The sequence below is a fragment of the Zonotrichia leucophrys genome, chromosome 8 (genome assembly GCF_028769735.1).
Source record: "Zonotrichia leucophrys gambelii isolate GWCS_2022_RI chromosome 8, RI_Zleu_2.0, whole genome shotgun sequence".
In the NCBI taxonomy this organism is placed as follows: domain Eukaryota; kingdom Metazoa; phylum Chordata; class Aves; order Passeriformes; family Passerellidae; genus Zonotrichia; species Zonotrichia leucophrys.
In genome coordinates this window covers 21,001,710-21,027,042 of record NC_088178.1, presented here as the reverse complement: position 1 = coordinate 21,027,042, position 25,333 = coordinate 21,001,710, and the positions used below count along the sequence as shown (strand labels likewise).

The window sequence follows — 25,333 nt, the reverse complement described above, 5'->3', positions numbered from 1 at the left end:
AATGACAGAAAGATGGCTCTGCTGTGAGGCAGCCTCCCAACTACAGCACCAGCAGCGTGGGAAACTGGGATGGCCCTCTCTGCTCCCACTGCCCATTATTCCCTGCAGTCATGGACCTGGCACACCCGCCACTCCTTGAGCTTTGCACTTCTGGACATTCCCAGTTGACAGCCCTTGCTGCCAGCGGCTCAGCTGTGGACAGAACACATGTAGGGACCATGGGCACCTGCACCTGATCTAAACCAGTCACACACCAAGTCCTGTTGAGCTAGAGTTGAATGAAGTGTCTGTAAAAGACACCCAGAACAGCCTGGCACACCTCAGGGTGAGGGACACTCTTGGGGTCAGTGACAGGCTGGCAGTTTGTCACTGAAGGCCAGACCACTGGTGGTGTGGATAACATGCCTAACATTGGTGCTGATGCCTGTGGGCACATCATTCCAGTTATCTGGGACAACCACCGTGTCTGTTTAGATTTTCAGCCTTTCAGGACATCCCATCCTGTGTAATGCATCATGCAGTCCCTATGCACTGGTCTTCACAGAGTGGACTTGGCATGCTGGATTCTGGGAGGAGCAAGTGCAACCTGTAACTCAAAGGAAAGGCTTAAAATGCTGATGAAATGGAAACTTGAGTGCACTGGAATTTAGCAGAACCCGTTTAGAACCTGTTTATCTTTGCTTATGTTCAATGCCTCAGCTTTGGATCTCAGAACTAGAAACAGCAAGCTCTGCTCTGCATGTCCCAGTAAAAACTTGCTGCAGTGGTGAAAACATGAGAGAGGAATCTGAACATCTGCCCCTTCTGCCACTGTGCTGACATAGCAGCACTCCCAAGGGGCTCACTAATCTGGAGGCAAATGCCACGAAATATCCTGTTTCAATTGAGTCTCTGCTCAGTTTCATGTGTTCCCCTTTTCCTTGGAGGCACCTGTTGCATCTAGTTGCCCTCCTGGCATCAAGTCTGTAGCTGGAGGGGGTCCCAAAGGAAGTGGCAGGGAGGTGCTGAGGGATTAATTCACAGCATGTTGTCCGCTGGCAGCTGCCTGTTCAAGCTTTCTTGTGTGCCCTGAAAAGCAGAAGTAAGTGTGCATGGGGACTTCAAGCATTCCAGATGTGACTAGTCCCACATCTGAGTCCACGCTCTCCTTCCTGAGACAGGCTTTCTGGCAAGGGGCAGCAAGGCATCAAACCAAAGGCTGCAGGTGCTCACTCCAAGCACCAGCCCTCTGCAGTGAGCCCACAGGGATGGCAGAAATGAAATCAAGTGCATCTTTGCTCTCTTCCATAGCAAAGCAAGGTCAGGTATGCAGTTCCCTCACACTACAGGGAACGGGAGGATGGCTGGATTTATCCTGCCAGACCTTGGCATCTCTGTCCCAGAGATCTGTTTTCTGCACCACGTGCTGATGGCTTTAGGGGAATTCACTCTCCCACTTAAGGCTGAGAGCTGCACATCCCTAACCAGGGACAAGTTTTCAACCATGTCACAAAGCAGAACCCAACTACATGGAGCTTGACCTATTTTCTGCAAAAGCTGCACGATCACAGATTGATTTAGGGCAGTGGGGGATACTGCTTCACCTGCACATGGGAGGCACAGCTCATCCTTGAGCTCTGAAGTGTGGGTACATTGAGGGGAACAATGGCATCCTGGAAACCTTCAGCAGCCTGGCCTGAATGTGGCGCAGGCTGCACGTGGCACGCTGGGCCCAGGGCTCTGGGTCTCCTAATACTTTGAAACTTGAGGATGCATTTTTCTTTTATATTATATGAAAGTGCCCTCCTCTGCACACGTAAGCATGTGTGGTAAATTCTGAACTAAGTCCTGATTTTTTACTTTTTAGATTGAAGTTGCTCAGAACCTTGTTCCTTACATCTGACTTTTCGGTGTAGGTATATAACATTTATCTGGACCAGTGATTAAGCTCTCCTCTCTTGTGGAGAGGCACATAAGCTTGTACACACACACATGCTGGCACAGGCACAATGAAAAAGCGTTTGCTCCCCCACTGCTCACCTGCCAGCTGGGGTTACTAAACTTTTCCCTTGAAATAAAAATGCTGTGGAATAATAAGTCCCACCTGTCGGCCATTTCTTTTTCTTTTTTTCCAGGTCCTTCTGCTCCTTTCATCATAGCTACATGGAAAAGCCTTGATGTGTTATAGCTGTGTGTGCTGGAGTAAAGGCCACCTCAGCTTTTCCATTATAAACCCCAGTTTTGAGGGGTTTATAAAACTCTGCTGCAAGAAGTTTGCTCCAGGCTGTTACAAAGCAAAGAAACGGGGCTGGAACCAGGAAGGAGTTTATTTTTTCTCCTCCTTTCTTAATTAAAATTTGGCAAGTGATTGATCCACAATACAGGCTAATCACTTGGGGTAGTAGTTTGAAAAATGCATTAACGAGAGCTGAGATGTTGAAAAGTCGTTAGGGCTTACATGGTGCCAGGAAGGATTGGACTAGTTTGTCTTAAAATTGACTCTTAAAAAAAATGGTATGATGTGTGCTATAAATTGGCTAAAGCAAGGAAACTTCTCACAAGGAAGGATTTAGGCACTTCCTGCTGTCCCGTGGTCTAAAAATGGGCAATTTCCAAGAATGTGTTACCAGGGACAGAGAATAAAGAGACAAAGAAACAGAATGGGCAAAGAAAGTAACATCGAAGCAGAGAGATGACAGGTAGGACCCCAACCAAGAGCCAGCTTCTTGCCAGGAAAGGAACTGAATGCCAAGATCCAATTCTCAACCAAGGCATCAGCCTCCTCTCCCACCCATGCCTCCACACAAGTGTGGAGCTTCTTCTCTGCAGATGCTGATTCCCAGAGAAACAGCTGCCCTCCATTGCCACTGTGGGGTAATGGGGTTAAACCAGCAGGAGAACAACTTCTTTCACCAAACCTCCTCAAAGGGTGGAGCTCACCCCCACAGGCTGCTGAAGGCCAGAGCTGAATAATGCTAATTAATAACTAGAGAGATAAGAACATCATGAAGGCTCAAGTGCAGCATCCATGCAGCTGCTGACTCAGGAGGTCTCTATAGGTTGCTGAAGCACTGAGGAATCCCCCAGAAGGGCTGCTCTGTATCTGTATCTGTGCTGTTCTGTACAAAACCACTCCAGCCCACATGGTACTAGAGCCTAGAAAGAATGGCAAGGCTAAGGATGTAGTAATTACCAAAGATATAAATGTGTCAACTGCAAAGCATAGCATATATCGATGGATCCCCTGGAAGCATTTTGTGATGAAGAAGGCTTTTTAGAAGTGATTTTTTCCTGTTCTTGTAGTTGTCATTTCAAATAAGCCCAAGATAGGTAGGCACAAGCCTGAAGTCAGCAAATACACCTGGGAAATGCTGGATCTGGCTTGTACAGGTGATGGGGGAAACTCAGTAAACTGCATTTGTTCAAATAAACCTGTTCTCTTTCAGCCCTTGCACTGACCAACAACAACAACAAACAACAGCCTGACTTAGTTTCCAGCTCCATTTACCTTGCAAAGAAGGATACCAGGGATTGGGAAATCACACAACTACAGCTCAGAGGAACATCAAGAACTTGCTGACCCATTCCCTGGACAAGATCACTTCAACCTGAATTACTGCTGACAGTCACACATCAACCCTGTTCTCACAGACTTCCAAGGATGGAGGCTCCAAACCTCCCCAGCAGATCACTACAGCAGATGGACAATCTCTTCTGCCTGAGAACTCTCCTCAGGAGAAGGAAATTACAAATCTCACCCACTATTAGCTGTAAGGTCCCCTCTCAGGGGAAGGATGGGGACTGGGCAGACTCTTACAGAGGGAGATTCATCTCCTACCACTCTGTGACTTGGGCTGCAGTCCAACAACCAGCTGAGGATGGACACCCACCATGAGGATTGTCAACATTCAGGGAAAGGAACTCCACCTGCTGCTGCCCAGGCTAAGTCTTGCTCCTGCAACACCATTTCCTCTCCTATCTTTGAAGAACCTGCACATGTTTTCAGGGCTTCTAAAAGGGCTCACAGGTAAATCACTCCATGATTTTAGTTCTCTTAAGGCATCTCCAGGGTCCCTTTCTGCAACCCCAGCCTTTGCTTCAGAGATGGAGTCTCCTCTGGTCAATGTTTCAACCCCAGAACTTGCAACCTGTTGATGTGCTGAGCTCCAGTATAATTACACCTAAGCTAGAGAGTCCAGCAATCATTTGTAGAGTTAGTGATTAAAAGTCTCTTCCTTGCCCTTACCAACAGAACAATTATAATTTGGAATTGAACATCAAGAGCCAAAAGTCAAAAAATTTTATTTTCATAAAGTCTAAGCATTTTAAGATCCGATCCTCATTAGCCCTAAACACTATCAAGTCAGATGCTCAGATCACTGTACTATTGTATCCTAGAAAATGTTTAAACCTTAGTTCCACAGACACACATAAGCATCACATTTCACCCTGTCCTCAATACCCTGCAGAGGTTCAGAAGTGCTCCAGGGCACTCTGAGCCTTCAGTTCCAGGGCCTTGTTCAGTACATGATCCTTGCTCTCTCAGGCACACTCACACTCTAAGTTAATGTTAGATCTTGGCTGGGCATGTAGGCACAGGCACAGAGGAGAGAGGGGACTTCTCACCAGCGTGGATGGCAGATCTCCAGACTGTTCAAAAGGGGCCGGAAGCCTGACACAACCCGCCTGCTCCAACTCCTATTAACTCCAACAAATTGTTTATTGCACAACAGCAGAAAAACACTGCCCCTCTCCCCCAGCCAAGTCTTTCCATGTGTGCTGCACGCGCAGGCTCCCTCCTCCCAGCCCACTGGGGAGCCAGCTTTATACCCAGGGAAAGGTAACAGCAGCGATTATTACACACACTATCCCACAGCTCCTCGCTTGTTAAAAAAAACAAGAGTCTCTTTTGTGCCCGAAATAAAAGGAGATACCTTAATTAGAACAATGCAGGTTGGTAAGCATTAAACACTGAGCCCAGCTGCTGTATGCCATTAAATTCATAAAAAGGGAGGGGGGAAGGAGGGCAGTCTTAACGAGATTACACACATTGACTTTGATCAAGACACAAAAGCACCAAGGCGTTCCAGGGTTTTTATTGCTGTCTTCAGGCTACATTTTAATGGTTACATTAGAAACATGCGAACACAGGCTGGGAGATTTTTTTGAGATGGGAAAGGGAGTGCAAGCATGCCTTGTGAAAAGGCCTGGTTTAATAAATTGGGGGCTGCAGGGAGAGGCTAGGACTGGGGAACACATGAGTAGTCATTTATTAATTGCTTCCCCTATGCAAGTGCCAAGTCCTAACATGATATCTTGCTGGACTACTCCCATCCCGCCTGCCTGGTCAGCAGAAGAGCCATGTGCAGATCACACACAGCCAGATTCATCACCACCTTTCTCACAGAGCTCTGGGGGGAGATGGCTTCCCCTCTGCAAGGGAAATATTAATCCCTCAGCACCTGGAGTGACTTTCCCTGTTCTCAAGAGAGGCTGTGACTGCTGAACACGACAAAAAGGGATCTGACTGAAGTTGCACTAAGTTGCTGCTGAGCCTAAGAACAGCCTGAAATTAGTGCCACAGATTTAGAACATGACTTGAGGCTGGTGGGAAGAGGAGAGGACAAAGACTTCAGAGTAAAGAAAATGAAGAGGAAATTAGTGTTTTATCTTGTGCTTGTAGTACCACTGAAAGACAAGACTACTCCTCACTCAGCAAAAGTGGCAGAGCACATATTCATCCAGACACCTCACAGCAACATACCCACATATGTGTCTTTTATAAGATGCTGCTAAAATGTTTACAAAAGCTTGTATAACGTAAATAGTGACGGGGTGTAGCTGAAGAGCTATAAAATACAGCCCAAGGGATAGCCAAGTTATTGAGTTGCTATTAGTATACTCAAGCCCACAGGCACTTCACCATCCTGGTAACTTTTCTTGGACAAGACTTTTAAAAGGCAGGATTTAAAGGAGCACAATCAGCTTAATCGTAATTCCAAGCACACAATGTGTTTTATAAAGCAGAGTAATGCCTTCCAGGAACAAGTTTTTAGGAGTGGCATTCCCTTGTATTTTTTGCAACCCAACACTGTATCATCTTGCTAACAGGAGAACTAGAAAGCACAACTGACTATTTTCCACTCCCCAGCCTGAACAAAATGAAAGCCCTGAAAATCAGCTGCAGAGGGGATGTTAAAGGCTGATTAAAGCCCACAGTTTTAACACAAGAAAAGAAAACACCACTGGGTCACCTATTCAATGTTCAAGGTAGTTCTCAATCTTGTAAACAGAATGGCATATGCTTGAAAACCACACAGTGCTATTCCAAGTAACCTAAAAAACACAGATCCACATTATAAAAGCTCCCTTCCATATCCTCTATCCTAAAGATGATTCCCTTTGCTTCAGGGGAATATTATGTTTCTCAGAAGCTACCCACTCCATGAAATCTCAGTGGATTTGGCCTCTATTCTCACAGCTTTACCTCTCTGCATGGATGCCCCACAGAAAATTACTGAAAGGCAAGGCAGTCCCTGGCACAGAGCTCTTCCCACAGCAGCAGAGGACAAGGCAAAGGGCAAGACAGAGCTTGGGTCGCAACGACTCCAACAACCATGTCAAAGCTAGAGTGGGGTGTTAAACAGCCAGGCTTGGGAAATCTGCAAGCACAGCACTCAGATTGTTTAAAATAAACCAAAAAGCACCCTCGCTGTGGCAATCTAGAATAAAGTATCTGAGAAGAGTGGAAAAAGGCTGTAAGTGAACAAGAAAGCAGACAAGAGCCTCACCAGAGTCCGCAGCCAGCATTCTTCACAGTGCACATGCCAGCACTGAATAGAAGTCAGGGGCATTGTGTAGGAGTCCTGAGGAAAAGAAGCAAACATATTATTTCCATAGCAGTGATCTAGGGATTCTTCACTCCCAACCCCATCACAATGCCTTTCTTTGTGGGTAACACTGTCTAGTATTTTGTTAAAAAAGCTGGTTAAAAGAACCAACTTGTGTAATATATAAGTTGTATTTTTGTAATGTTTGTACAGAAGTGGCAGAAAGTCTCCTTCCCAGAACTCCTGTTGGAAGCCCATAATCCACTCAAGTGATGACCTAGCTCAGCAGAGTTATCACAAAAGCATCTGAAGTTGCTCTGGCCACCTGCCATTATTCTCATCAGAAAGGTCACCAGATCATATGGAAACCAGTGACAGGGTAAGATCAACCCTTACCACAACTCAGCAGGAACAGTGTAACCACATCCCAAGAATGCTGCTGCTATTTCAGCAGACATGCCTTCTCAAGGAGCTATCTTCTATCATTGCTAACAAACCTCTGGAAATCAGCAGCCAGCTGCTGTCCCTTCTATGGGATGAGTGACAAGGGCTGCACTCCCACACCCCCAAACTGTGAGCTGGCTGGGAGACAGAAGCCTGTGCATCAAGCTGAAGTTGCAGAGGGAGCTCTCCACCAAGCAGAATGTTCAGTCCTCAGCAGAACACAAACCCAACAGGAGATGTAGAGCCCTGCAGGCTTGGACCATCAGAGGGAGCTGCTGCCCTTCCTGAGGAAGGCCACAGCATCACCAGAGAGCAAGCAGGACACTGGCAACTTTTATATGCTCGGGCAACATCCCTGTTCTCATCAGAAAAGGTGAGCTCTGATCACAGATTCTGCTCTCTCCTATGTACCTAAATTTGCACATCCAGGAGAAGGATGCTGGTATCTGGGAGTTTTCTACAGGAAGGCAGAAAGTCTTCTGAAGTTGGGCCTTACTTGATCCTGATATAGAACGACAGCTACAAATACCAGTGAAACAATGTAATTCATACAGAAATTTGAGTTATTAAGACCTTAATTTGGAAGGCTAATTGGTGATGAGTTCCCCCAGTCTGCCTGCAAAAGGAGAAAAGCTTCTCCCCTCCTCAGCAAAGATACCAAGACATTTCTGATTCATTACCAGGAGTGGAGTGCTACTCACCATGCAAATGAGACATTTATAGCGGTCCCCACGGGAAAGCTGCCTTTCTAACTCACGGACACGAGCCTTTAACGCTTCAAATGTTGTCACTGCCGAGTCTTCTGTAATTCTGCAAAAGATGATGAAGAGTGACCATCACTGAGCACACAAGACTGTTAAAAGTTTGGGGCAAAAAGGATCCCGCAATAGGAACTGCATAGGAAATGGCATCGTATTTCAAACTAATACATCCAACTTGGGTTAAAAAAGAACTCCTGAAAAGCCTGGTGTGAATTCTTTAAAGTGTCTTTCTAAGCACTTCCAAACACATCACAAAAGAACACAACCAGTGCTGGAGTTGCTAGCTTCATATGGAGCAAGACACAGACATTTAAAGAATAGATATTTTTGTTGGGGTTTTTTGTTTGTTTTCTGCCTTTTTTTGGTCTCTCTTAAGAGATTACTTAGGACCACATGCTTGAGACAAAGTTCTGTATGTTGCTTTAAAGCTGCTGATATAACTTTTTGTGGGCAATAGGAGCTGTTCTTTCCCTTAGAGAGTGGAGGCCTTTGCTGGCCATCAGCCTTGTGAAATGCAAAATCAGCTCATTACACAGGATCAACACAATGGCTTATATTAATGAAAGCCCCAGCTTTTTGATTCTAATACTGAAAGAATGGAGAAACCAAAAGCAGTGGACACGGTGCCAACAGGGTGGCTATAAAAGCAGCTTTACAATCTCAGCTTTCCCATTTCCTAGGGTCATTTTTGATGGGCAGCATTATCTCTTTTGTCACAGAGGCACTGTGCTGAGGCCAGGCAAGTGTATTTTCATGGTTCTGCAAGGCTGGTGAAAAGAGCAACTTGCCAACCTAAAAGCAAGGGCAGACAGCAATGCTTAGCAAATGAAATACAGGGAGCATTACAGACAAGGATGCATCACTCCAGCACGCTGCAAAACCCGATTTCTACACAGTGCAGCCATAGGGAGGGGCTCTCAAGTATTCCCCAGAAAAGATTTAAGAGAATTGGCATAACGGCCCTCATTTTCTTGAATAAAAACAAAGTCAACAATTTTCACGTGTGTCAGTGCATTTCTGGCATCTCCAAGCAGACTCCAGCTCAGAAGAATCTGAAGAGCATCTCGACACCACAAGCTGCATCATCAATCACAAGATAACCCACAGTGGCACCTATGTCTTCTACCTTTTTAGAGGATGATTCATCAACAGGTGGCTAAGGCACAGCCTAGTGGAATTACTACAACCAGTGAAGTGAGCTGCAATCTCAGCACTCGCTGCAGGCGGGCACTCACTCCTTTGTTCATCAGTCACTTGCTGCTAGCATGCAGGGGGGGACTTGGGGTATCTCCCACAAGCTGATTCTGATGGCTTATCCCAAGGCTTTGGTTATGGAACTAGTCAAAAGAGATCTTGGGTGATTTTCCTAATTATGACACTTCAGAAGGAAGTGAAGCTGCTGGAATGTATATGGTTAACTACCAGTGCTACAAAGCTCCTTCAGCTTCACTCCTGCCTTTGTGCTGATGAGACACGCTCTGCATGAGCTGAGATCATCAGAAGGAGATTCATTGCAAGTGACAGCTGCCAGCAAATGGTAACAATTTTAAAACTGCAAAAAAGGTAAAGAAATACAAATGTCCCATGATAGCCTAGTGGGTGAGGACTGTCTGGGGACAGGGACACTGTGGATTCAAGTCTTGGAATACATAAATATTCTTTGGAGCAAGATGAAAGAGTTTCAGTAGGAGACAGTCCTCCCTGCTGTGAAAACACCCACTTGCTCCTGCTCGTTGGTATAAATTATTACCATATCCCAGCTTGAGTTCTCACCCTCAAGAAAGAGTTGCTAGCATTTTCAAAGAAAGTCTAGAAAGGTGTTAGTTTTGTCCAAGGAAGAAACAGATTTATTTATTTATAGCTTGAAGATTATTGTTGGCTGAGAAAATTGTTTCTCTTCCAGTCTGGCCCACCATTGAACTAATGCTGGCTGAATACTGAGGATAAATTTGACTTCATGGAGTCCATTTCTCCTTCTGCATGCACAAGGGAACTGGAGGTGTAAAGGCAGTGAGAGTGACTTCTGCCCAAAGCAGGTGGCAAGTAGAACCTCAACCCTTGCTAAATTCTCCTTTTACCATCTGTGGAGCTAGCTGCTCTCCTCAGATGGATGCAGCAACTCAGAAAGGAAAGAGAAAAGTTGATTCTTTGAGCAGATACAAACAAATGCCCATTCATCCCCAGTCCCAACCCAGTAACAGTCAAAATTTGAAAAGGAAAAATTTGCCACTGCAACAACTAGAGAAGATAGAAAATGGTTTGTTTATAGAAACCTAAACAGCTGACCCCCATTGGCCAATTTCGGAAAGTCTCTGAGATAATCGCACCTGTCCAGTAATAAACGAATGAATCAGAAAAGGAGGCTGAATAGAGGTATAAGCAATAATGCTCAGAGGCTGCCTGATACAATGGCCAATCAATAGGAGGGCTGTAGATCAGGGTGCTAGTTAGCTGGAAAATTACCACACCACTGCGTGCGTCACGCTGTAGGGATCCTGAACAATCAATGTGGGAGGTATTGATTTAGTTATTATCACTTCATACGCTCCAGACATTGTTAAATATACATTTATTAACAAGACTGGGGTGCATTGGTAAGAGAGGGAGCTTTAGCCACTGCGATACCTCCCAGCACTGATCAAAGCTCAGCTATGACAGAATTTAAACTCCATGTTCTTCCTGCCAAGCCAGCCCACAGGACAAATCCTGACGCACAGCACAGTGCTGAAGACACAGCTCCTACTTCACATCAGAGATAGGAGTTTTGGCTCTAAGTGAACATTTTGCACTTGAGATTTCAGGAAAACCTCTTGGAGCAGCAGCAACAAGGGATGTGGCAGCCAAGGGTCAACCCAAAGCGAGCGATAATTGCATGGTTACTTCGGAAAAGCTGGAGGAAATGAGGTCAAGGGAAATAGGGAGAACATTAGTAAATAAAGGAAACTGAAACTACCTCCAGGGATGGAATAAAGACGAGAGTCACTTCCCATGTGTCTGGCTCCCGTGGTGGCCAGCGCACTTGGGACACATGCCATTCCATTTAGTGTCATTTTACCGTCAACCTGCCGCTTGTATCCTAAAGATAAGCATCACTTAGGAGCAACTCTTCCTGCAGCAGCAATCTTGGGAACTCCCTCAGGATTCCCTCTTGTGTGTGCACCTTGTTTGCGCCTGCCTGGACACAGCTGGGAGCAGCCTTGGGCAGAATTTTTACAGGGTAGCGCCAGGGTGGAGCGAGGGTCAGAAAGCCAAGTGCCACGGACAGGGGAAGGCTGTGTACAAGCTTCCCTGCCAAGTGAGGCAGAGGGAATTACGGAGAAGGAATTGGCTCTCTGCTTTGCCTTGACCTCATGTTGGATGCAGGAGGACTCTTTAACAATTTTGCGCCTCAGCGCTCTGATTTGACGTGTTTGGATAACGTCATTTATCAGCCTCCAGGGAGACCTGCTGAGCACAACTGCTGCCAAGAGCTATACCTTGAGCCCCAGTGCTCATGCTTCCCCAGCAGGTGTGAGAGGCCGCCCCAGTACCTGAACTGTCCTCTCTGGCTGAGGATGTCTCAAGAGAGCACCTCCATCGTGGAGTAGAGACTGCTGTGACAACACCACACACAGCGAGCCTGAGTGAGAATGCTTATACAAGAGCAAAAACAGGAAGGGAGGGCTCCTTGTGGGAGAAGTTGGGCCCTGTACTTCTCCCTGGACTTTGTGGTTAAGTTTTCCACACCTTGGAAAGTCACAGCTGAGGATGCTGGGTATCAGGAAGCAGGTTTGTGAGACTGGGCACACAGCATGTGATAATTTTCAGTCTTTGCGCCCAATGCACATTTTTCCACTACTCACAGCATTTTCCCCTCAGCACTGAAAATAAGAACACTTTCTTTCTCTGAGAAAATCCTTGCTTTGTTCAGGTACAAGGCCAGAAGAAGTGCACAGAAACACAATGGTAGAGGAAAAAGGATCTATCTGTGGTTTTGAGCAGCAATCGCGTCCTGAGAAATCTCCCCTGGGAAATGGCCACCCCCCCTTTGCTAAAAAACTTAAACCCAAACACTGGTTATTTGTTAAACATTAGCATGTATGTGATCTTTGTTTCTCCAAATTAAATCGAGCAATTCCTACCCGCTGTCCCAGTGGGCAATCACAAGCAATTCCGTTAATTAAATTATCTCTGATTCTGCAGCTCTGGAATCTCTCAATTGACTAAGTCTGTGCTTTATCATCAACAAAATACTGGACCAAAAAGGAAACAAAAAAATGCTGATGTCAGTGTGATTGGCCTTGGTTAACCCTTCCCAGCTGGTATTTAGGGCTGCTCAAGAAACTGCTGTACTGGAGCAAGCCCAAGAGTGAGAGCCTTGTACCACAAATACCAGTAGCAGCTGTTCACTTGTGTTTCCTTTTCACTGTACATAAAAACACAAACACCACACTGTCCCTTGCATCCAGCATTCTGCCTATTTGGGAGCCGCAGAAAGATGCAAACTGTTGGCTGCTGAACAAGCAGGAAAACACCTCAAAGAAGCCCCTGCAAATACCCCATCCACATATTACCCAGATCGCATTTGATGTATCCTGCTGTTGAGGAGTCTCCATAAAACATTCCCCTTTGGTTTATTTCAACTGGATATAAATTTTCCTTTCTTCATAAATGGCTACACTGTACACAGCATTCCATAAATTTTTACAATTCCACTGTTTGTATGTACCTTGTAAAAAACACTTAGCACTGATTAAATGCACCACCAATAAAATTTCATGGGCTACTTTTGACACTTGATATTTTGACCTTCTCTCTTCCTCATACATTTATTTTTGCTTTCCTTTGCCTGTAAACACAGACTGTCAGAGAGGAAAATGTACAGTACCACTGACATACCTGAAAGTGATGTATTTATTTTTAAACAAAGCCTTTATCCTCCCTTGTCCAAAGTGGAGAACCCAGCAGAACATACATGCCACCTCCGTGCACCAAGGGCAGAGGTCATGTCACTAGCAGCTTACACATCATAAATATTAGAAACAGACTGGTCGATGCTTTGAAGGCAAAGTCAAGCTAAAGTAAGATTCCAGGAGCAGAGAAATTGCCCCAGGCCATATCCAACCTCAGCTGTAGATGACAATTATCATAACCACTGCTACACTGCAGGAGAGAAAGCCTGGCGCAGCCCTTGCTTTGTGGGGCACAAATCTTTGAGACTCGATAAAACGGCCCCAACATCAGTGCACAATCATGCAATTGCCAGCCTTCTCTCATAGCCAATTTACATCTGGGTGAGAGGGCAACTCTTTCAGAGAAGAGACCCTGTTTTATTAGCCTGTAACATGCTGAGCACAGCTCTGTGACACCCAGGAGCACTGCAGAATGGCAGAGCACAGTGACACTGTCTCAACCCTCACTCATACAATGTCTTACACACTACTCCCTCACTACCTGAGTTTCAAACACTAACTATAAACACACCTATATTTCATGGGATAAGAACTGCTTTCATTTTCAATCTGATGAAATAATTTGCACCCACTTTCAATTTAGGAAGCATCATCTGCTGCAAGTACGAGAGCTAAAGATATAGGGAGTTTATTTTGGCAGATGTGGGTGAGCAGCACTAAAGTCAGTGGGAGATCCACACACTGAAAGGACTTTTACACTGACTGGAGTGCCAGAACATAACATAAAGCTGAAAAAGCCCCTTTGCTACTAACAAGCAAAACACTTAAACTGACATGTAAGTTTTTAAAAAGAAAAGTGACAGGTGGCTTTAAAAGAAAATAGATACAGCTCAGGCATTTTCAGTATCTTAAGTCTCTGGAAGAAGCCCAGCATCAGGCACTGGTGGCAGATTGACTGTGAATCACCCCACAACATGTGGGCTACCAGACTGGCACAACGTACTGAGATTTTATTTCACTAGATGAGCTGGTTATAACAGAAGGGGCTTGCATGCCTTGATGCAGAAAACTGCCCAGCAAAGCTGTTTACAGAAAAGCCATGTCAAATCACACCAAGTGAAGTTTAGACCCTCTAAAGGGTCTGCAACACTGCCAATGCTAAAAGCAAATCTCCTGGCAAGACATCAACGTTTTTGGAGTTGGCTTCCCCTTTATTTAGCTAAAAATCTCATTTATTGGGTTTATTTGTTTTTAGACTAACCTCCTTTAAAGAGGCTGACTTATAATCCTGTAAAACGTTGTCACATGTATTGAGGAAATTGGCAAGGATGCTAATTTATTGTCCTCTAGGAAAAAAAAGCCCTCTTTCCTTGATTAATGTATGTTTTTGTATTGTAAGATATTAAAGAATGTTGCTTCACCTGTGATTATAGAGAATAGTTTACTCTGGCAAAGTGCCCTGGCTTCTGGTTGCCAAGTTATGAATAATGCAATGTTCCCCATTCTAATTTCCGTGTTCTAAGTTGTGAATTTGGAGCAGGGTGCATGCAAGGGCACACACACACGACTCCGAGGCGCTCTCAGTCACGGGTGCCTCTATTTTATACTTGCTTGCACAACTTGTTAATACTGGCATTTGCTTGCCAAATTCAGAGTTTGCTTCTCACTAATTTCATCTTGATGCAAACCAAAAATGTTGTCTCTTTTTTTCCCCACAGAGGCATTATTTCTCTTACACTTGCATGCACCGTCGCAATACCACTGAGGGGAGCTTACCGCTGCAAGAAGGCGTTTTAAGCTGCATTTAGTAGGGACTTGGGTAAAGATTCCCTGAAGAATTAAATGACAGAAGAATTAATTTTGCTTTCACATCTCCCCCGCCTCCATAACACAGAACTCAACAATGTCTTTACAGAAGCAGGAAGTAAATTCAGGCGCTGGCACTTTCTCTTCCCTTTTTTTGGCCCATGTTTTGCTGGGACACATGTGCCCAGCCCCAATCAAAACAGAGACAGATGGCACCGCTGATCATTCAGAATGGAAGGAGCCTCGGAGTCAGCATGTTTAGATGCATTTGTAGGGCTATGCAGTATCCACTGGCCACTGGGACTGATTTAAAAAGGCGGCGAGTGAAAGTCTGAGCTTGCGCCAAAATTTTAAATGTGCCATTTGAGCAATTATGGTTCGACATGAAAGCTGGGAGAAAGAATGCATAGGTCATTCTGATTAGATTTAGAGACTATGTTCCCTGTTCCAAAGAGAAAATAAATGCAATCCCATTGCTTCACTGGAGCAGCTTTGGTGATAAAGAAAAAAGCCATGCTATGGAAAAGTGGTTTGCTGTAGCAAGGTTTTGTAGAGGCAGCACAGGCTGAATCAGAAAATGATTCTCTAAACAATGTTCCTAAAGAGAAATAATGACTCATCTAATGTGTTAATATCTCTATTCACTTTTCAAACATATCCTTCTTCCTGGAGACCCCAACTGTATTTCTAACAGATCTGTGAAAGTGCATTGTGGTCTCTATCTTAATACAAGCCAGGGCCACAAAAGCCAGGAGGTAGAAATGGAAAATGCAGCTCCTCTCCTTGCTGAGGCACGCAGGCTAAAGGTTCCAGCCTACGGACACTTGCCTCCATCCACAAGTAAACATGTTTGGATTATGACCAAGCTCCATGTATAGCTAGGCAGGTCTATTTTTCTACTGGAAGACTTATGGCAGCTGTAACTTGTCATCTTACTGTGGCCTGGAGCTGGTCTGGGATTATTGGTAGCTTTGGCTGGACGATCAGGGCACAAAATTATAAAACAGCCATGAAATGAAAGAGGAATAGCAAATTCCTAGGGCTGAAAGTTGCTCAGAAGGTTGGACATGCAGCTGAGTCTTGCAGCCAGCCTCTGTGAGCAATTAAATAAATGTCTTCTACTCCCATGGCCCCCATCCAAATGCCTGAAATAAACAGGAAATATCTATGCTACTACAGCAGCACTTGGATTCATCTATAGCCTTTTAAGGGCTTTACTGTGGAGGTGATATGCTTTCCAGAACCTCCATTCATGACTGCTGATTGGAGGCACCCAAGGGCAGTGCGATAACACATCCTCCAGACAGCTTCCTACAACTGCTGCTGCCGCCCCAGAACTTTTACACTGCTGCTGTTTCCTTTACAGGGAAAGAAAGGAGCAGAATTAGCATCATTTAAGGTAATCGTGCCTTCAAAAAGAAACACGAGGCTATTAAAGGAGGCCAGGGCACATCAGTATCATATAACCAATTGTGGTCCCAGAGCTAGAAAAGGAAACCAGCAGAGCAGTGGAAGGACAGGTCATGAGCTGGCTATCTGAGGGACAAGCAGGAATACTTATGCAACTGTGTAGGAAACAATAGCTTTTTGCAGCCAAATCATCAAAAATGAAGAAAGAAGATAATGGAGAAACAGGATGAAGTGCCTGCAGCAGTGGGGTGTAAGGTTAGGAAAAGCACTGACACTGAAGTGAGGACAGAAAATCAACATGGACATTAAACTACTTTAATTATATTACTTGCTATTACTTTGCTTCTGTAAAGGGGTTCTATGTTACAGAGGCAAAGGAGATATGAAAGCACAATGAATTCTTCTGTCATTGAATTCCTTGGGAAATCTTTACCAAGCTCCAACTAAATGTGACTTAACACTCCTCGTTGCAGCAGTAAACACCCCTCAGTGATCCTGCAACTGTGCATGCAAGTGTAAGAGAAATAATTACCCACTCTACAGTTGTCCCAGACATGGTTTAATGAGAACTAACAAAACCGGTCCTTTTTAAAGTACTACTTTGTATTTATACTTACTAACTGTAGCACAAGAAATGCATGAACTACCAAGAGCTGTAATTACAACCATCCTGTTGTCAATACAGCAGCTGGCACAGCACAAACACTTACTGAGTCCTGCCACAACAGTTAGTGAGTGCCAAGGAAAGCAGTAGCCCTGTCACCACCAGCTAACAGCCGTCTTGTGCAGCCAGGGCTGCCCTTCAGCAGATGCAGGAGAGAGACAGAAAACTAGCAGAGGATAGGGCACAACACGGTCCCTTTTCTGCTCTTCAAAAGAACATTTTCATCCAAACAGGGAGTGCAGCCTACATAAAGATAATGGTTACTTTTCTCTTGTGAGTATCCGGGCACCACACAAACATTTCCTAAAAAAAAAATAGTATCACTCCCTGCCTCTTAATTCTTGCAGCATGTGAAAAAAGAGTCACATCTTTAAAGTATTTTCAGCAGGAACATGGCAAGACCCACAATGCTCCATCAGAGACAATGTTAAACAAAACAGGCTAATTTTAGGGACGACTCCTCTGACAAGCTGCTCACACATCTAAGGGCAGAATTCATCTGCTAGAAGGCAGCTGTTTGTGTTTTATAAGCTAAAGTTTCTCTTACCTATGGAATAACTCCAATATTTCACAGGGAATCATCATCCATCTAACTGAAGTACCCTCTAACAGACCATCAGCTTCATATCCCCTTTGAAATAGCACAGCTGAGCACTTGCTGGGCCACGATTTATTTTTTACCTTCTAAGACATCTTGGTAACTCTATAGCTCAATAGTGACAGTCGAATTTCACACTGCGATAGCCCCCCATCGATTTTTCATTCCCAGGAAGCAACTCTACAAATTAAAGTTAACAGCATTTCTGAAACTACGAAAAGAAAAAAGAAAAGAAGGGGCAGGCAAAGAGACATAAATTGCAAGACGCCTAAACCACACCCCCAATGTAGGAATAAAATTCCATCCTGGGTTTTTCACCAGTTATGCAGGAATGCAGAACCTACTGCCCCTGAAAACAGAAGACCGCTTGGGTTTGCAGATGCTTCAGCTTTAAAACATCACAAGTTCAACAGAAGTAAGACTCTCTTCCTATATGAAAAGGTCCAAATCTATAGAAAACTGCCTCAAGGCATGAAATTAGACCAAACCTCTGGACAACACCGCACTAAACAGAGATATCACCTACCCCCAGGTCTGAGCTTGTACAGTCACAGGCTGCTTCACTGAGCTTTGTTAACCACTGGTCAGTGAAGAACCAGACACTGATACAATTTCAGTTTGCACAGTGGTTATAATGTTTGAGACCATGACTGGCACATGCAACTTCTCTCCAACAGTTAAAAGAGGGAGCAGAATAAAGAAACACAGCCAAGCACTCCGCTCTCCACTGTCACATCCCAGAGGAAGAAGTAATGCCAAAGCCTCACTTCATAAAGAAATGAAGCATCTTTCTCCATACCCTTTCAGCACTGAACACCAGTCAGCAGCACAAATACAGTGTTACACACTACTGAATTACTCAAAAGGAGTAAAACCTAATAAAGATAAAAATCTGGACACAAGCAGGACAGCCCAGCAGCTCTTTCTCAGCCTTTGGCAATCCCACACTTCAGTTCAGTGTCCTGAATCCTCTCCCAAGTTCATGTGGGCCATTCTAGTACTGAACCCACCAGCAGCATCATGCTCTCGGCTCAGCAGAGCACAAAGTCTTAGTTCATTTATGACTCAAGTTAATTTTTTAATTCTGTCTTTGCTATGAGATGTTCCTGTCTCCCATCAAAGCCTGTAAATGGTGTGACACTGTGGAGAAGGGCTGGGTATCGCTTATCCTATGGTGTGAATTCTCAACAGCTTCTTTTTTCTCTGACATACCAGCTTCAGCTGCTATGAAAGGGCTCCTTCCCTTCCAGGCCTCTGCTAATCCTCTGGCTTCACACTCTGCTCCTGCCTGGATGGGTCTGCCTGGGAGCAGGGTCTCCCCAACACCCCAACAGACACTGCTACCTGCCTGACTGCTCCCACACGCCTGTCTCTGTGCACAAGGACCCCAATCCAAACTTTGCTTAATTTTAACTGATGCTCCTCCTTGTGCTGCTGTGCCAGAGCCCCTCCAGAGCCAACGTTTCCAAACAGCTGGACTGGAAAGTGGTGAGGTGGGAGGGAAGGGGAAGAAAGAAGAGACAGGAGAAATAAAACAAATACAATTGCTTTTTGTCTCTAAAACCTTCTTTTTAACCCAACAAGCGTCTCATCCAATGAAGCATGATAAGCATGAAGTGTTATATAAAGAAGATAATTATAAAGGGATTTAATGCTTGGCAGGGTTGTATTGCAAGGTTCAGAGCAGAGGTAGCACACTCACTTAAACAGCCTTGTGTCCGGGTTTGCTATTATGCAGGCAGCGTGGCTGGGGCCAAGCGGAATCAGAAATAAGATTTGTTTTAAAAAAAAAAAAAAAAAAAGCACAGCTCCCTTCCCAGCGAGGATGGCAGTTTCAGTCCCACCTCCTTCCACTTCTGTCCCATCCCTGATTAATGATGTTGTCTGCCTGATTTATGACCCACCCCAACAGATTAGAGTTTCCCTCTTCAACCTCCCCCCCTTTCACCCCTCCCAGAAGGCACAGCCACACTCCGTTGGAAATATTAGAGAATTATTAAATAAACATTCATACGTCATGTCTCTTCCCATACTGAGCTCATCGTAGTCAATGCTCAGCGGCCGGGCCCTGTTTGCTTTGGGGCTGACACCAAACAGCTGGAGTGATTCATGGAGAGGCTGGCTACAATGCTCTGTGCCATACATCATGCTCGCAGCGCTCCCTGCCCCGGCGGAGATAAACTGATCAACCACAACGGGCTGGAATGAATTTATGACAACACAAAATTGAGGAAAACAAATGGGAGGTGACCCAGTGGGCCACTAACCCAGACTCTCTCGCTGGCCTGCAATCTAGTCTTGTAGCAGAAAGCAAAATTGAACATTGGCACTCTGAATTAAGATGCTGGCTTTTAACCCCAGGGAACCTCGGTTTCAAAATGGCACCAGACCCTCACAAGGCAGGGAGAAAGACTTTTTTGTGGGGAAGGTGCTTTTTGCAGCTCTCTGTGAGCAGCACTTCTTCTGCTGAGAGTCCGACGTCAGTGGAGGCCATCAGGGAGGGTGCCTGGGCAATTAGGGACCAGCTGCTCTCTGAGCAAAGCTGCATCTCGAGCGGAGGTAAAGGAGCATTGCACCAGCTGAGCTCTGCCTTGGCAATGGCTGGGGTCTTCAGCAGACAGGCAGGGCTCAGATAGTGTGATGCTCCTTCATCTCTCCCCAAGAGCCTTCAGCACTCCAGTGTCTCTTCCAGACACCTCACATTGGCAAGATTAAAAAAGCTCAGCACTGAGACACCTCACAGTGTTGGGAAGGAGAGCTGGGACAGCACCATGTCTCCCACTACCCCTGGCTGCCACCTGAAATTCAACACTACACAAATGAGATCAACTTGTCCAAGTTACTGATGATCTGGCACAGCAGAAGGAGCAGAGCAAAAAACACAGACTTACCCCAAACCCCATCTAGCTGTTCTACATGCAAGAAACTCTCCCATAAAACCCCATGTTTAGATTAATTTAAATCTGCTCAAGTGAAGAAATTCAGCTGTGTGCCAAAAGGAGAACTGCTCAGTGTACTGTATTAATGGATTAAAAACCAAACAAAACTACACTACTCTCTTTGCCCAGACTTATTTTTGGAAGAGGGGAGGAAGGAATGCCATTTTTATGAGAGAAGGATCAATAGGCAGATCGCTGCTAACACTATTAGCCCCTGCTCTAAACAGAGAGCACAGCTGACACAGGTGCTAAGCCATGTGCTTCTGGCCGATTTTAAAAATGCTAATCAGATGCTACACAAGGTTTAATGTGCCAATCAATAATGTTCAGATTTAAAGGCAAAAACTGAAGTTACAAACAATGGAGTAAAGTGATGCTGCCAAAAACTTCCTGTAAGCACCACCCAAAACAAGAAAAATGAAACCAATTTAGGTCTAGATTAAGAAACAGGAACTAGAGATGAATCAATTTAGCCTGTTGGGCTAGGTCGCCATATATCATGGCTCAGCAGTGGAGTGGGAAGCAGTCAGACAGTGAGAAACCCTTCCCCCTCCTTTTCTGTAGGCTTCTAGCTCTGATCCCTGTTATCAATTAATTTAACAGAACCCCTCTACACAGACAAGCACACAGAGAATTCAGACTCCTTAAATGGCAGGACAGAAACTATTTATCACACATGAATCTCAAAGGAAAGGAGAGAGAGGGAAAAAAAAAGGTAGCTAGGAATTCTCCACCTGAAACACTGTCTTGTTTTCTGAACCTTGGTGAAATAAACTACCTTAAACAAAAAGGTCCCTCTGCTACTTTCAAAAATTAACATTATTGGAAAGATTAAACAAGACATTTGAGGAATTTCTTGTAATTTCTTTCAGTCTTTACTGACTTTTAGCAGCACTGAAGCTTTAGCAGGCAAGGTTATTGCAGAGCAAGATGTGTGTGAATAGACACACACACACGCTTGCTCTCCTCACGTCACAGCAGCGTTAGCGCGAGAGTTGTTTGGAAAGGATTCTGGGACCCTTCAAAAGGTGCAAGCTAAAGCCTCTTTGATCAGATTATTAAAGCTATGTCAATTTTATCACTTGAGCTCAAGTGTTCTGGAAAATGTCAAATCCTTTCAGCTCCTACAGTTTAAAGATTTTCAATAGGAGTGGATCTGGGAGGATGGAGGGCTGCTGCACTGACAGGCAGGAGGCCCAAAGGGAAGGCAAGCAGCAGCTGAGACAGAGGCTGACAGATTAGGGCAGAAGGGATGAGTCCTTGCCACCAAGACAGCATGCAATGGCTGGCTCACTCAAAGGACAAAGCTGGTTCTGCAGTGACCTGCAGGCTCCCAGACTAAGCGGTCCTTGGCCAAAGTCTGCTAAGGAGAAGCATCGAATGGCAGACAGCCAACATCTGGGACAAGCTAACAAAAAGGGAAAGTGCTGAGACAGCAAAGCAGTGTTAAAGTTCCCTCTACAGCAGAGAGTTTCCCCAGTTAACTCTCATTGTGAGCATATACTCTGCCAGGCTGCCTGAACTGTCAGAGATCCAAAAATGTGCCAGGGATGCAAGCTCTCATGTCAGGACCAGGGAGGAGAACAAACTACAAGAAGATGACAACTTTCTGAAAAGTCAGCTTAATGCTACACCACTAGATTTTTCCCCATCCCAAACCATTAGCGGATGTCACCCCAAAATGTAATATTTAAAACTCATCACGTCATTGCTTCCACTTCAACTTGTTTGGTCTCTCACTTGATCTTGGGGCAATGTTTTCTATCAGGCAATAATCAACTTAAAACACTAAGTCCCATCCCAATTAATGCAGTCCATGCCAGCAGAGAACAGCCTATAGTTTTAGGCTTGGACCATCAAATCTGACCAAGCAGTAAGTCACCCCAGCAGCATGTGGAATAAGGTTTAGAATAGACGTTGTTACTCAAATGAGCAGTGCAGATAAATCCGTTTATTTCTATTTCAGACTAGACTGCAGCACAATCAGTGAGCAGAAAGGGACAGGAAAGGAGATGTCCAGCAGTCCCTCCACTGCTGTCTATTAAAACACTGGGACTGAAACTTCTGAATCACTGAAAGGGTTGCATGTAAGAAAATCAGAAACGGAGAATTCTGTTAGGAACCATGCAAAGGCTCAATATAGATCTTAGGGAAAAAGAAATCCCCTCTGTGAGACTTCTTCCAAGTAACAGTGCTGCTAGGGGAAGATTCTCTTTTGTTGAGAGATGAAAGATGGAGGATAGAGAGAGCAAGCATGGATCTATCTATTTACATAATGTAAAAGAAGGCAATTTCCAGTGGAGAAGCCCTGTGGAAGCTGTGCCAAATTCCAAGTCACTGGGTACCTACCCTCAGAGACACCCGATGGAGAACTCCCCACAAGCCCTCTGCTAACACAGCAGTGGTGAGTGCTCAAAGTTCAGGCTTTGTGTTGCAGCACAATTTCCCCCTCTCAGTGGTAAAAGCTTCAAATATGCCTACCTTCAGATTACCACTGCTGCTGGGAGCACCAGATGGGACACTATGGCTCTTTAAAACAAGAAAAAGGGAAGCTACCCACTTCACACTCACTTTTCAATGTCACTGTTCTTACAGGTCTTCTGCATGGTCTCCTGTTTACTGCTTTCACCATTACTCGTTGAGGGCATTTCTGTGAAGGGAAGAACAGAAAAATTAGTAAGAAAACATGAAATCATTCCAATGAGCAAGTCACAGTTTCAGAGGGCCTCAATGAGACACTTTCACGCCAGCTCTTGGTAAGAGATAGAGAAGTGACTGACGCTAAGTGTCCCTGTCTGGCAGGAAGGGCTTCTCTGGACAGTGTATTTCTATGATTCACGGCCCAAAATACAACTGCTCTTCATAGCGATCTGACCCCCGCTGATGTACCCATTGTTTAAGCCAGGATTTAATTCAGAAGGGTTGATGCAGCTGCTACATGAAAGTGCTCTTCTAGAAAGGTGGATTTGGAGCAAATCCATCCAGCCCAGATCCTGCCCTCAGCCTCTCCCATTTGCGGAGACTTCACAGACACAAGTAGAGAAATATATACCAGGTAACCAGAATGACAGAACAGTCTGCTCATCATGGCTGTTCCCAGCACAGGAGAGGGTGTGAGACACCAGGTGGAGATGAGAAGATGAACCAGCCTGAGGGTTGTAGGTTCATCACCATGAATTCAGGTAAAAGGTATGAAGAAAACAGCTCATAGCAAATGTCATCAGGGCTGCCTCCTTACCACCTCCATGGCTGTAGCTACTAAAGCTGATAATACCTACAAGCAAGTGCTTCTACATCACAGAAAATAAATGTGATTGCCTATCCTACAGAAGGAAATGCCTGCGATAGATATCCTATGTTCTCCATTTAACCATCATGCCCTTGGCAAAACTGGTTCTGCTCCCTTCCCCCACTCCCACTGGCAAGCAGTTATATCTTGTAGGTACTTTCAAGGCTGGGAATCAAATGCCCAAAGCATGACAGGAACAGAACAGGGAACAAAATCATTGGGACATGTCTCTTCAGGTCGCTGAGCTTCAGTTTCCTTCCTAAGGGAGCTGCAGCAGCACTGCCCAGCTCTGGAAATGGATTTGGCATCTACAGCTGGAAAGCGCCAGGTTTTATTATTCTCATATTTCCACTAGGTTGCTGCTTACACTTACAATGCTGCTGGCATTGAATAAAAATCCCCAGCAGTCAGATGGGTTTAGCACTTCCCCCTTCCTTCTCAATCCAATGAGCTTTCAAGTACTGTATGCAAAGGTACCTATTCACATTCACTCCTTTGCTCTGGAGTCTCAACTACAGGTCATGAAATAGGACAGATCCTAGAGTTTCCACTCCTAAGGTGAAGGCTTCAGGGTGGTAGGCTTTTCTTGCCATACAGAGGCCAGCAAGGCCAAGATCTACCCAAAAGATAAAAGTCTTTAGCATATCCTCTCAAAGAAGAGAAGAAAAAGCAGTTGGAAAAAACCCAATAATAAATGCACCTGTGTAGTTTAAATATCCAGCAGATGAACATCACCATCACATTGTCAGGCTCTGCTGGCTCGCTCTGTAATACAGCAGTTTGCCTTTCAGTGACATGCCATCAAGTCAATGCAAACCCTATCTCTCATCACCATCCCAGTTAAGGTGGCACTTTTGGGAACTTCCCAGCTGCCATTACTGACAATTAATTGTGCTGTGAAGTTCCAAAAAGATAGTGTGGTTTTATGTGCATACCTATCTGATGACACTCTGCAAGAGTATCAGTAACTACCTCTCCTAAGTACTGGCAAGTAGAAGACATGGACTATCTATCTGCCCCCCTGCAGTACATAAATTAACAATTTACAATTTCAACACTCACCGTCACTGGCCCATTTAGAAAACTCTGGCGTTATTCGAGTACTTGGTGTGCCACCACTAAAAGAGAAAAGGACAACATGCAAAAGGTTGAATATAAACAATTTTGTTGCTCAGGAAAAGCTATGCCTTCCACCTACCACTCCTCTCTTAATACTTCTATCCATCAGTCTAAGTTTCAAAATGTGAGCAGCTGACCAGCCAAAAAACATGCTCATGCTTCGTGGCATCAGTGACACTACTGCATTTCTACAGAAACTCAACAGAATTTCAAAGTGCTTTTACAAGCAACATCACCTCTTGTGTTGTAGAGATGGGTAAACAAGTCCAGGAAATGTGCAAGGAAGGACCTTGTCCAAACAGCAAAACAATGTGTTAGGTGCAAGCCACATGAAAGGACTGGATCTCCTGGCCTCAGGCACTCAGGTATCTCACCAAGCACTAAGTGTCTGTAGCCACTGATAACCAAGAATCCTCCTGCTACAACACCAGACTCCTAGCTGTGAGGGAGCTTCAGCATCTTTGTGGCCCTGCTTTTGGACTAGCATGGTTAGCAAAGTATTGACTGGACCAATGGTTTGGATCCAGTGGCAAATGCCACTTTTCTATGGAGTGAAACCTAATTTTGAAGTAGTGTTTGCGACAGGCTAAGCAGTAAGAAAA

General features: G+C 44.9%; 1 protein-coding gene across 8 annotated transcripts in view; it reads right to left on the bottom strand.

Annotated features, from left to right (window-relative positions):
- Positions 1-25,333, bottom strand: part of RNF220 (ring finger protein 220) — a 222,259-nt gene that overhangs the window by 3,692 nt on the left and 193,234 nt on the right. For all 8 annotated transcript variants that reach the window (XM_064719305.1, XM_064719303.1, XM_064719302.1 and 5 more), the window contains 4 exons: positions 24,675-24,730; positions 22,895-22,973; positions 7,955-8,063; positions 6,771-6,845 (listed from right to left, as the gene is read on the bottom strand). In XM_064719305.1, the coding sequence (XP_064575375.1) occupies positions 6,771-6,845; positions 7,955-8,063; positions 22,895-22,973; positions 24,675-24,730 (319 nt within the window). The remainder of the gene's footprint in view (positions 1-6,770; positions 6,846-7,954; positions 8,064-22,894; positions 22,974-24,674; positions 24,731-25,333) is intronic.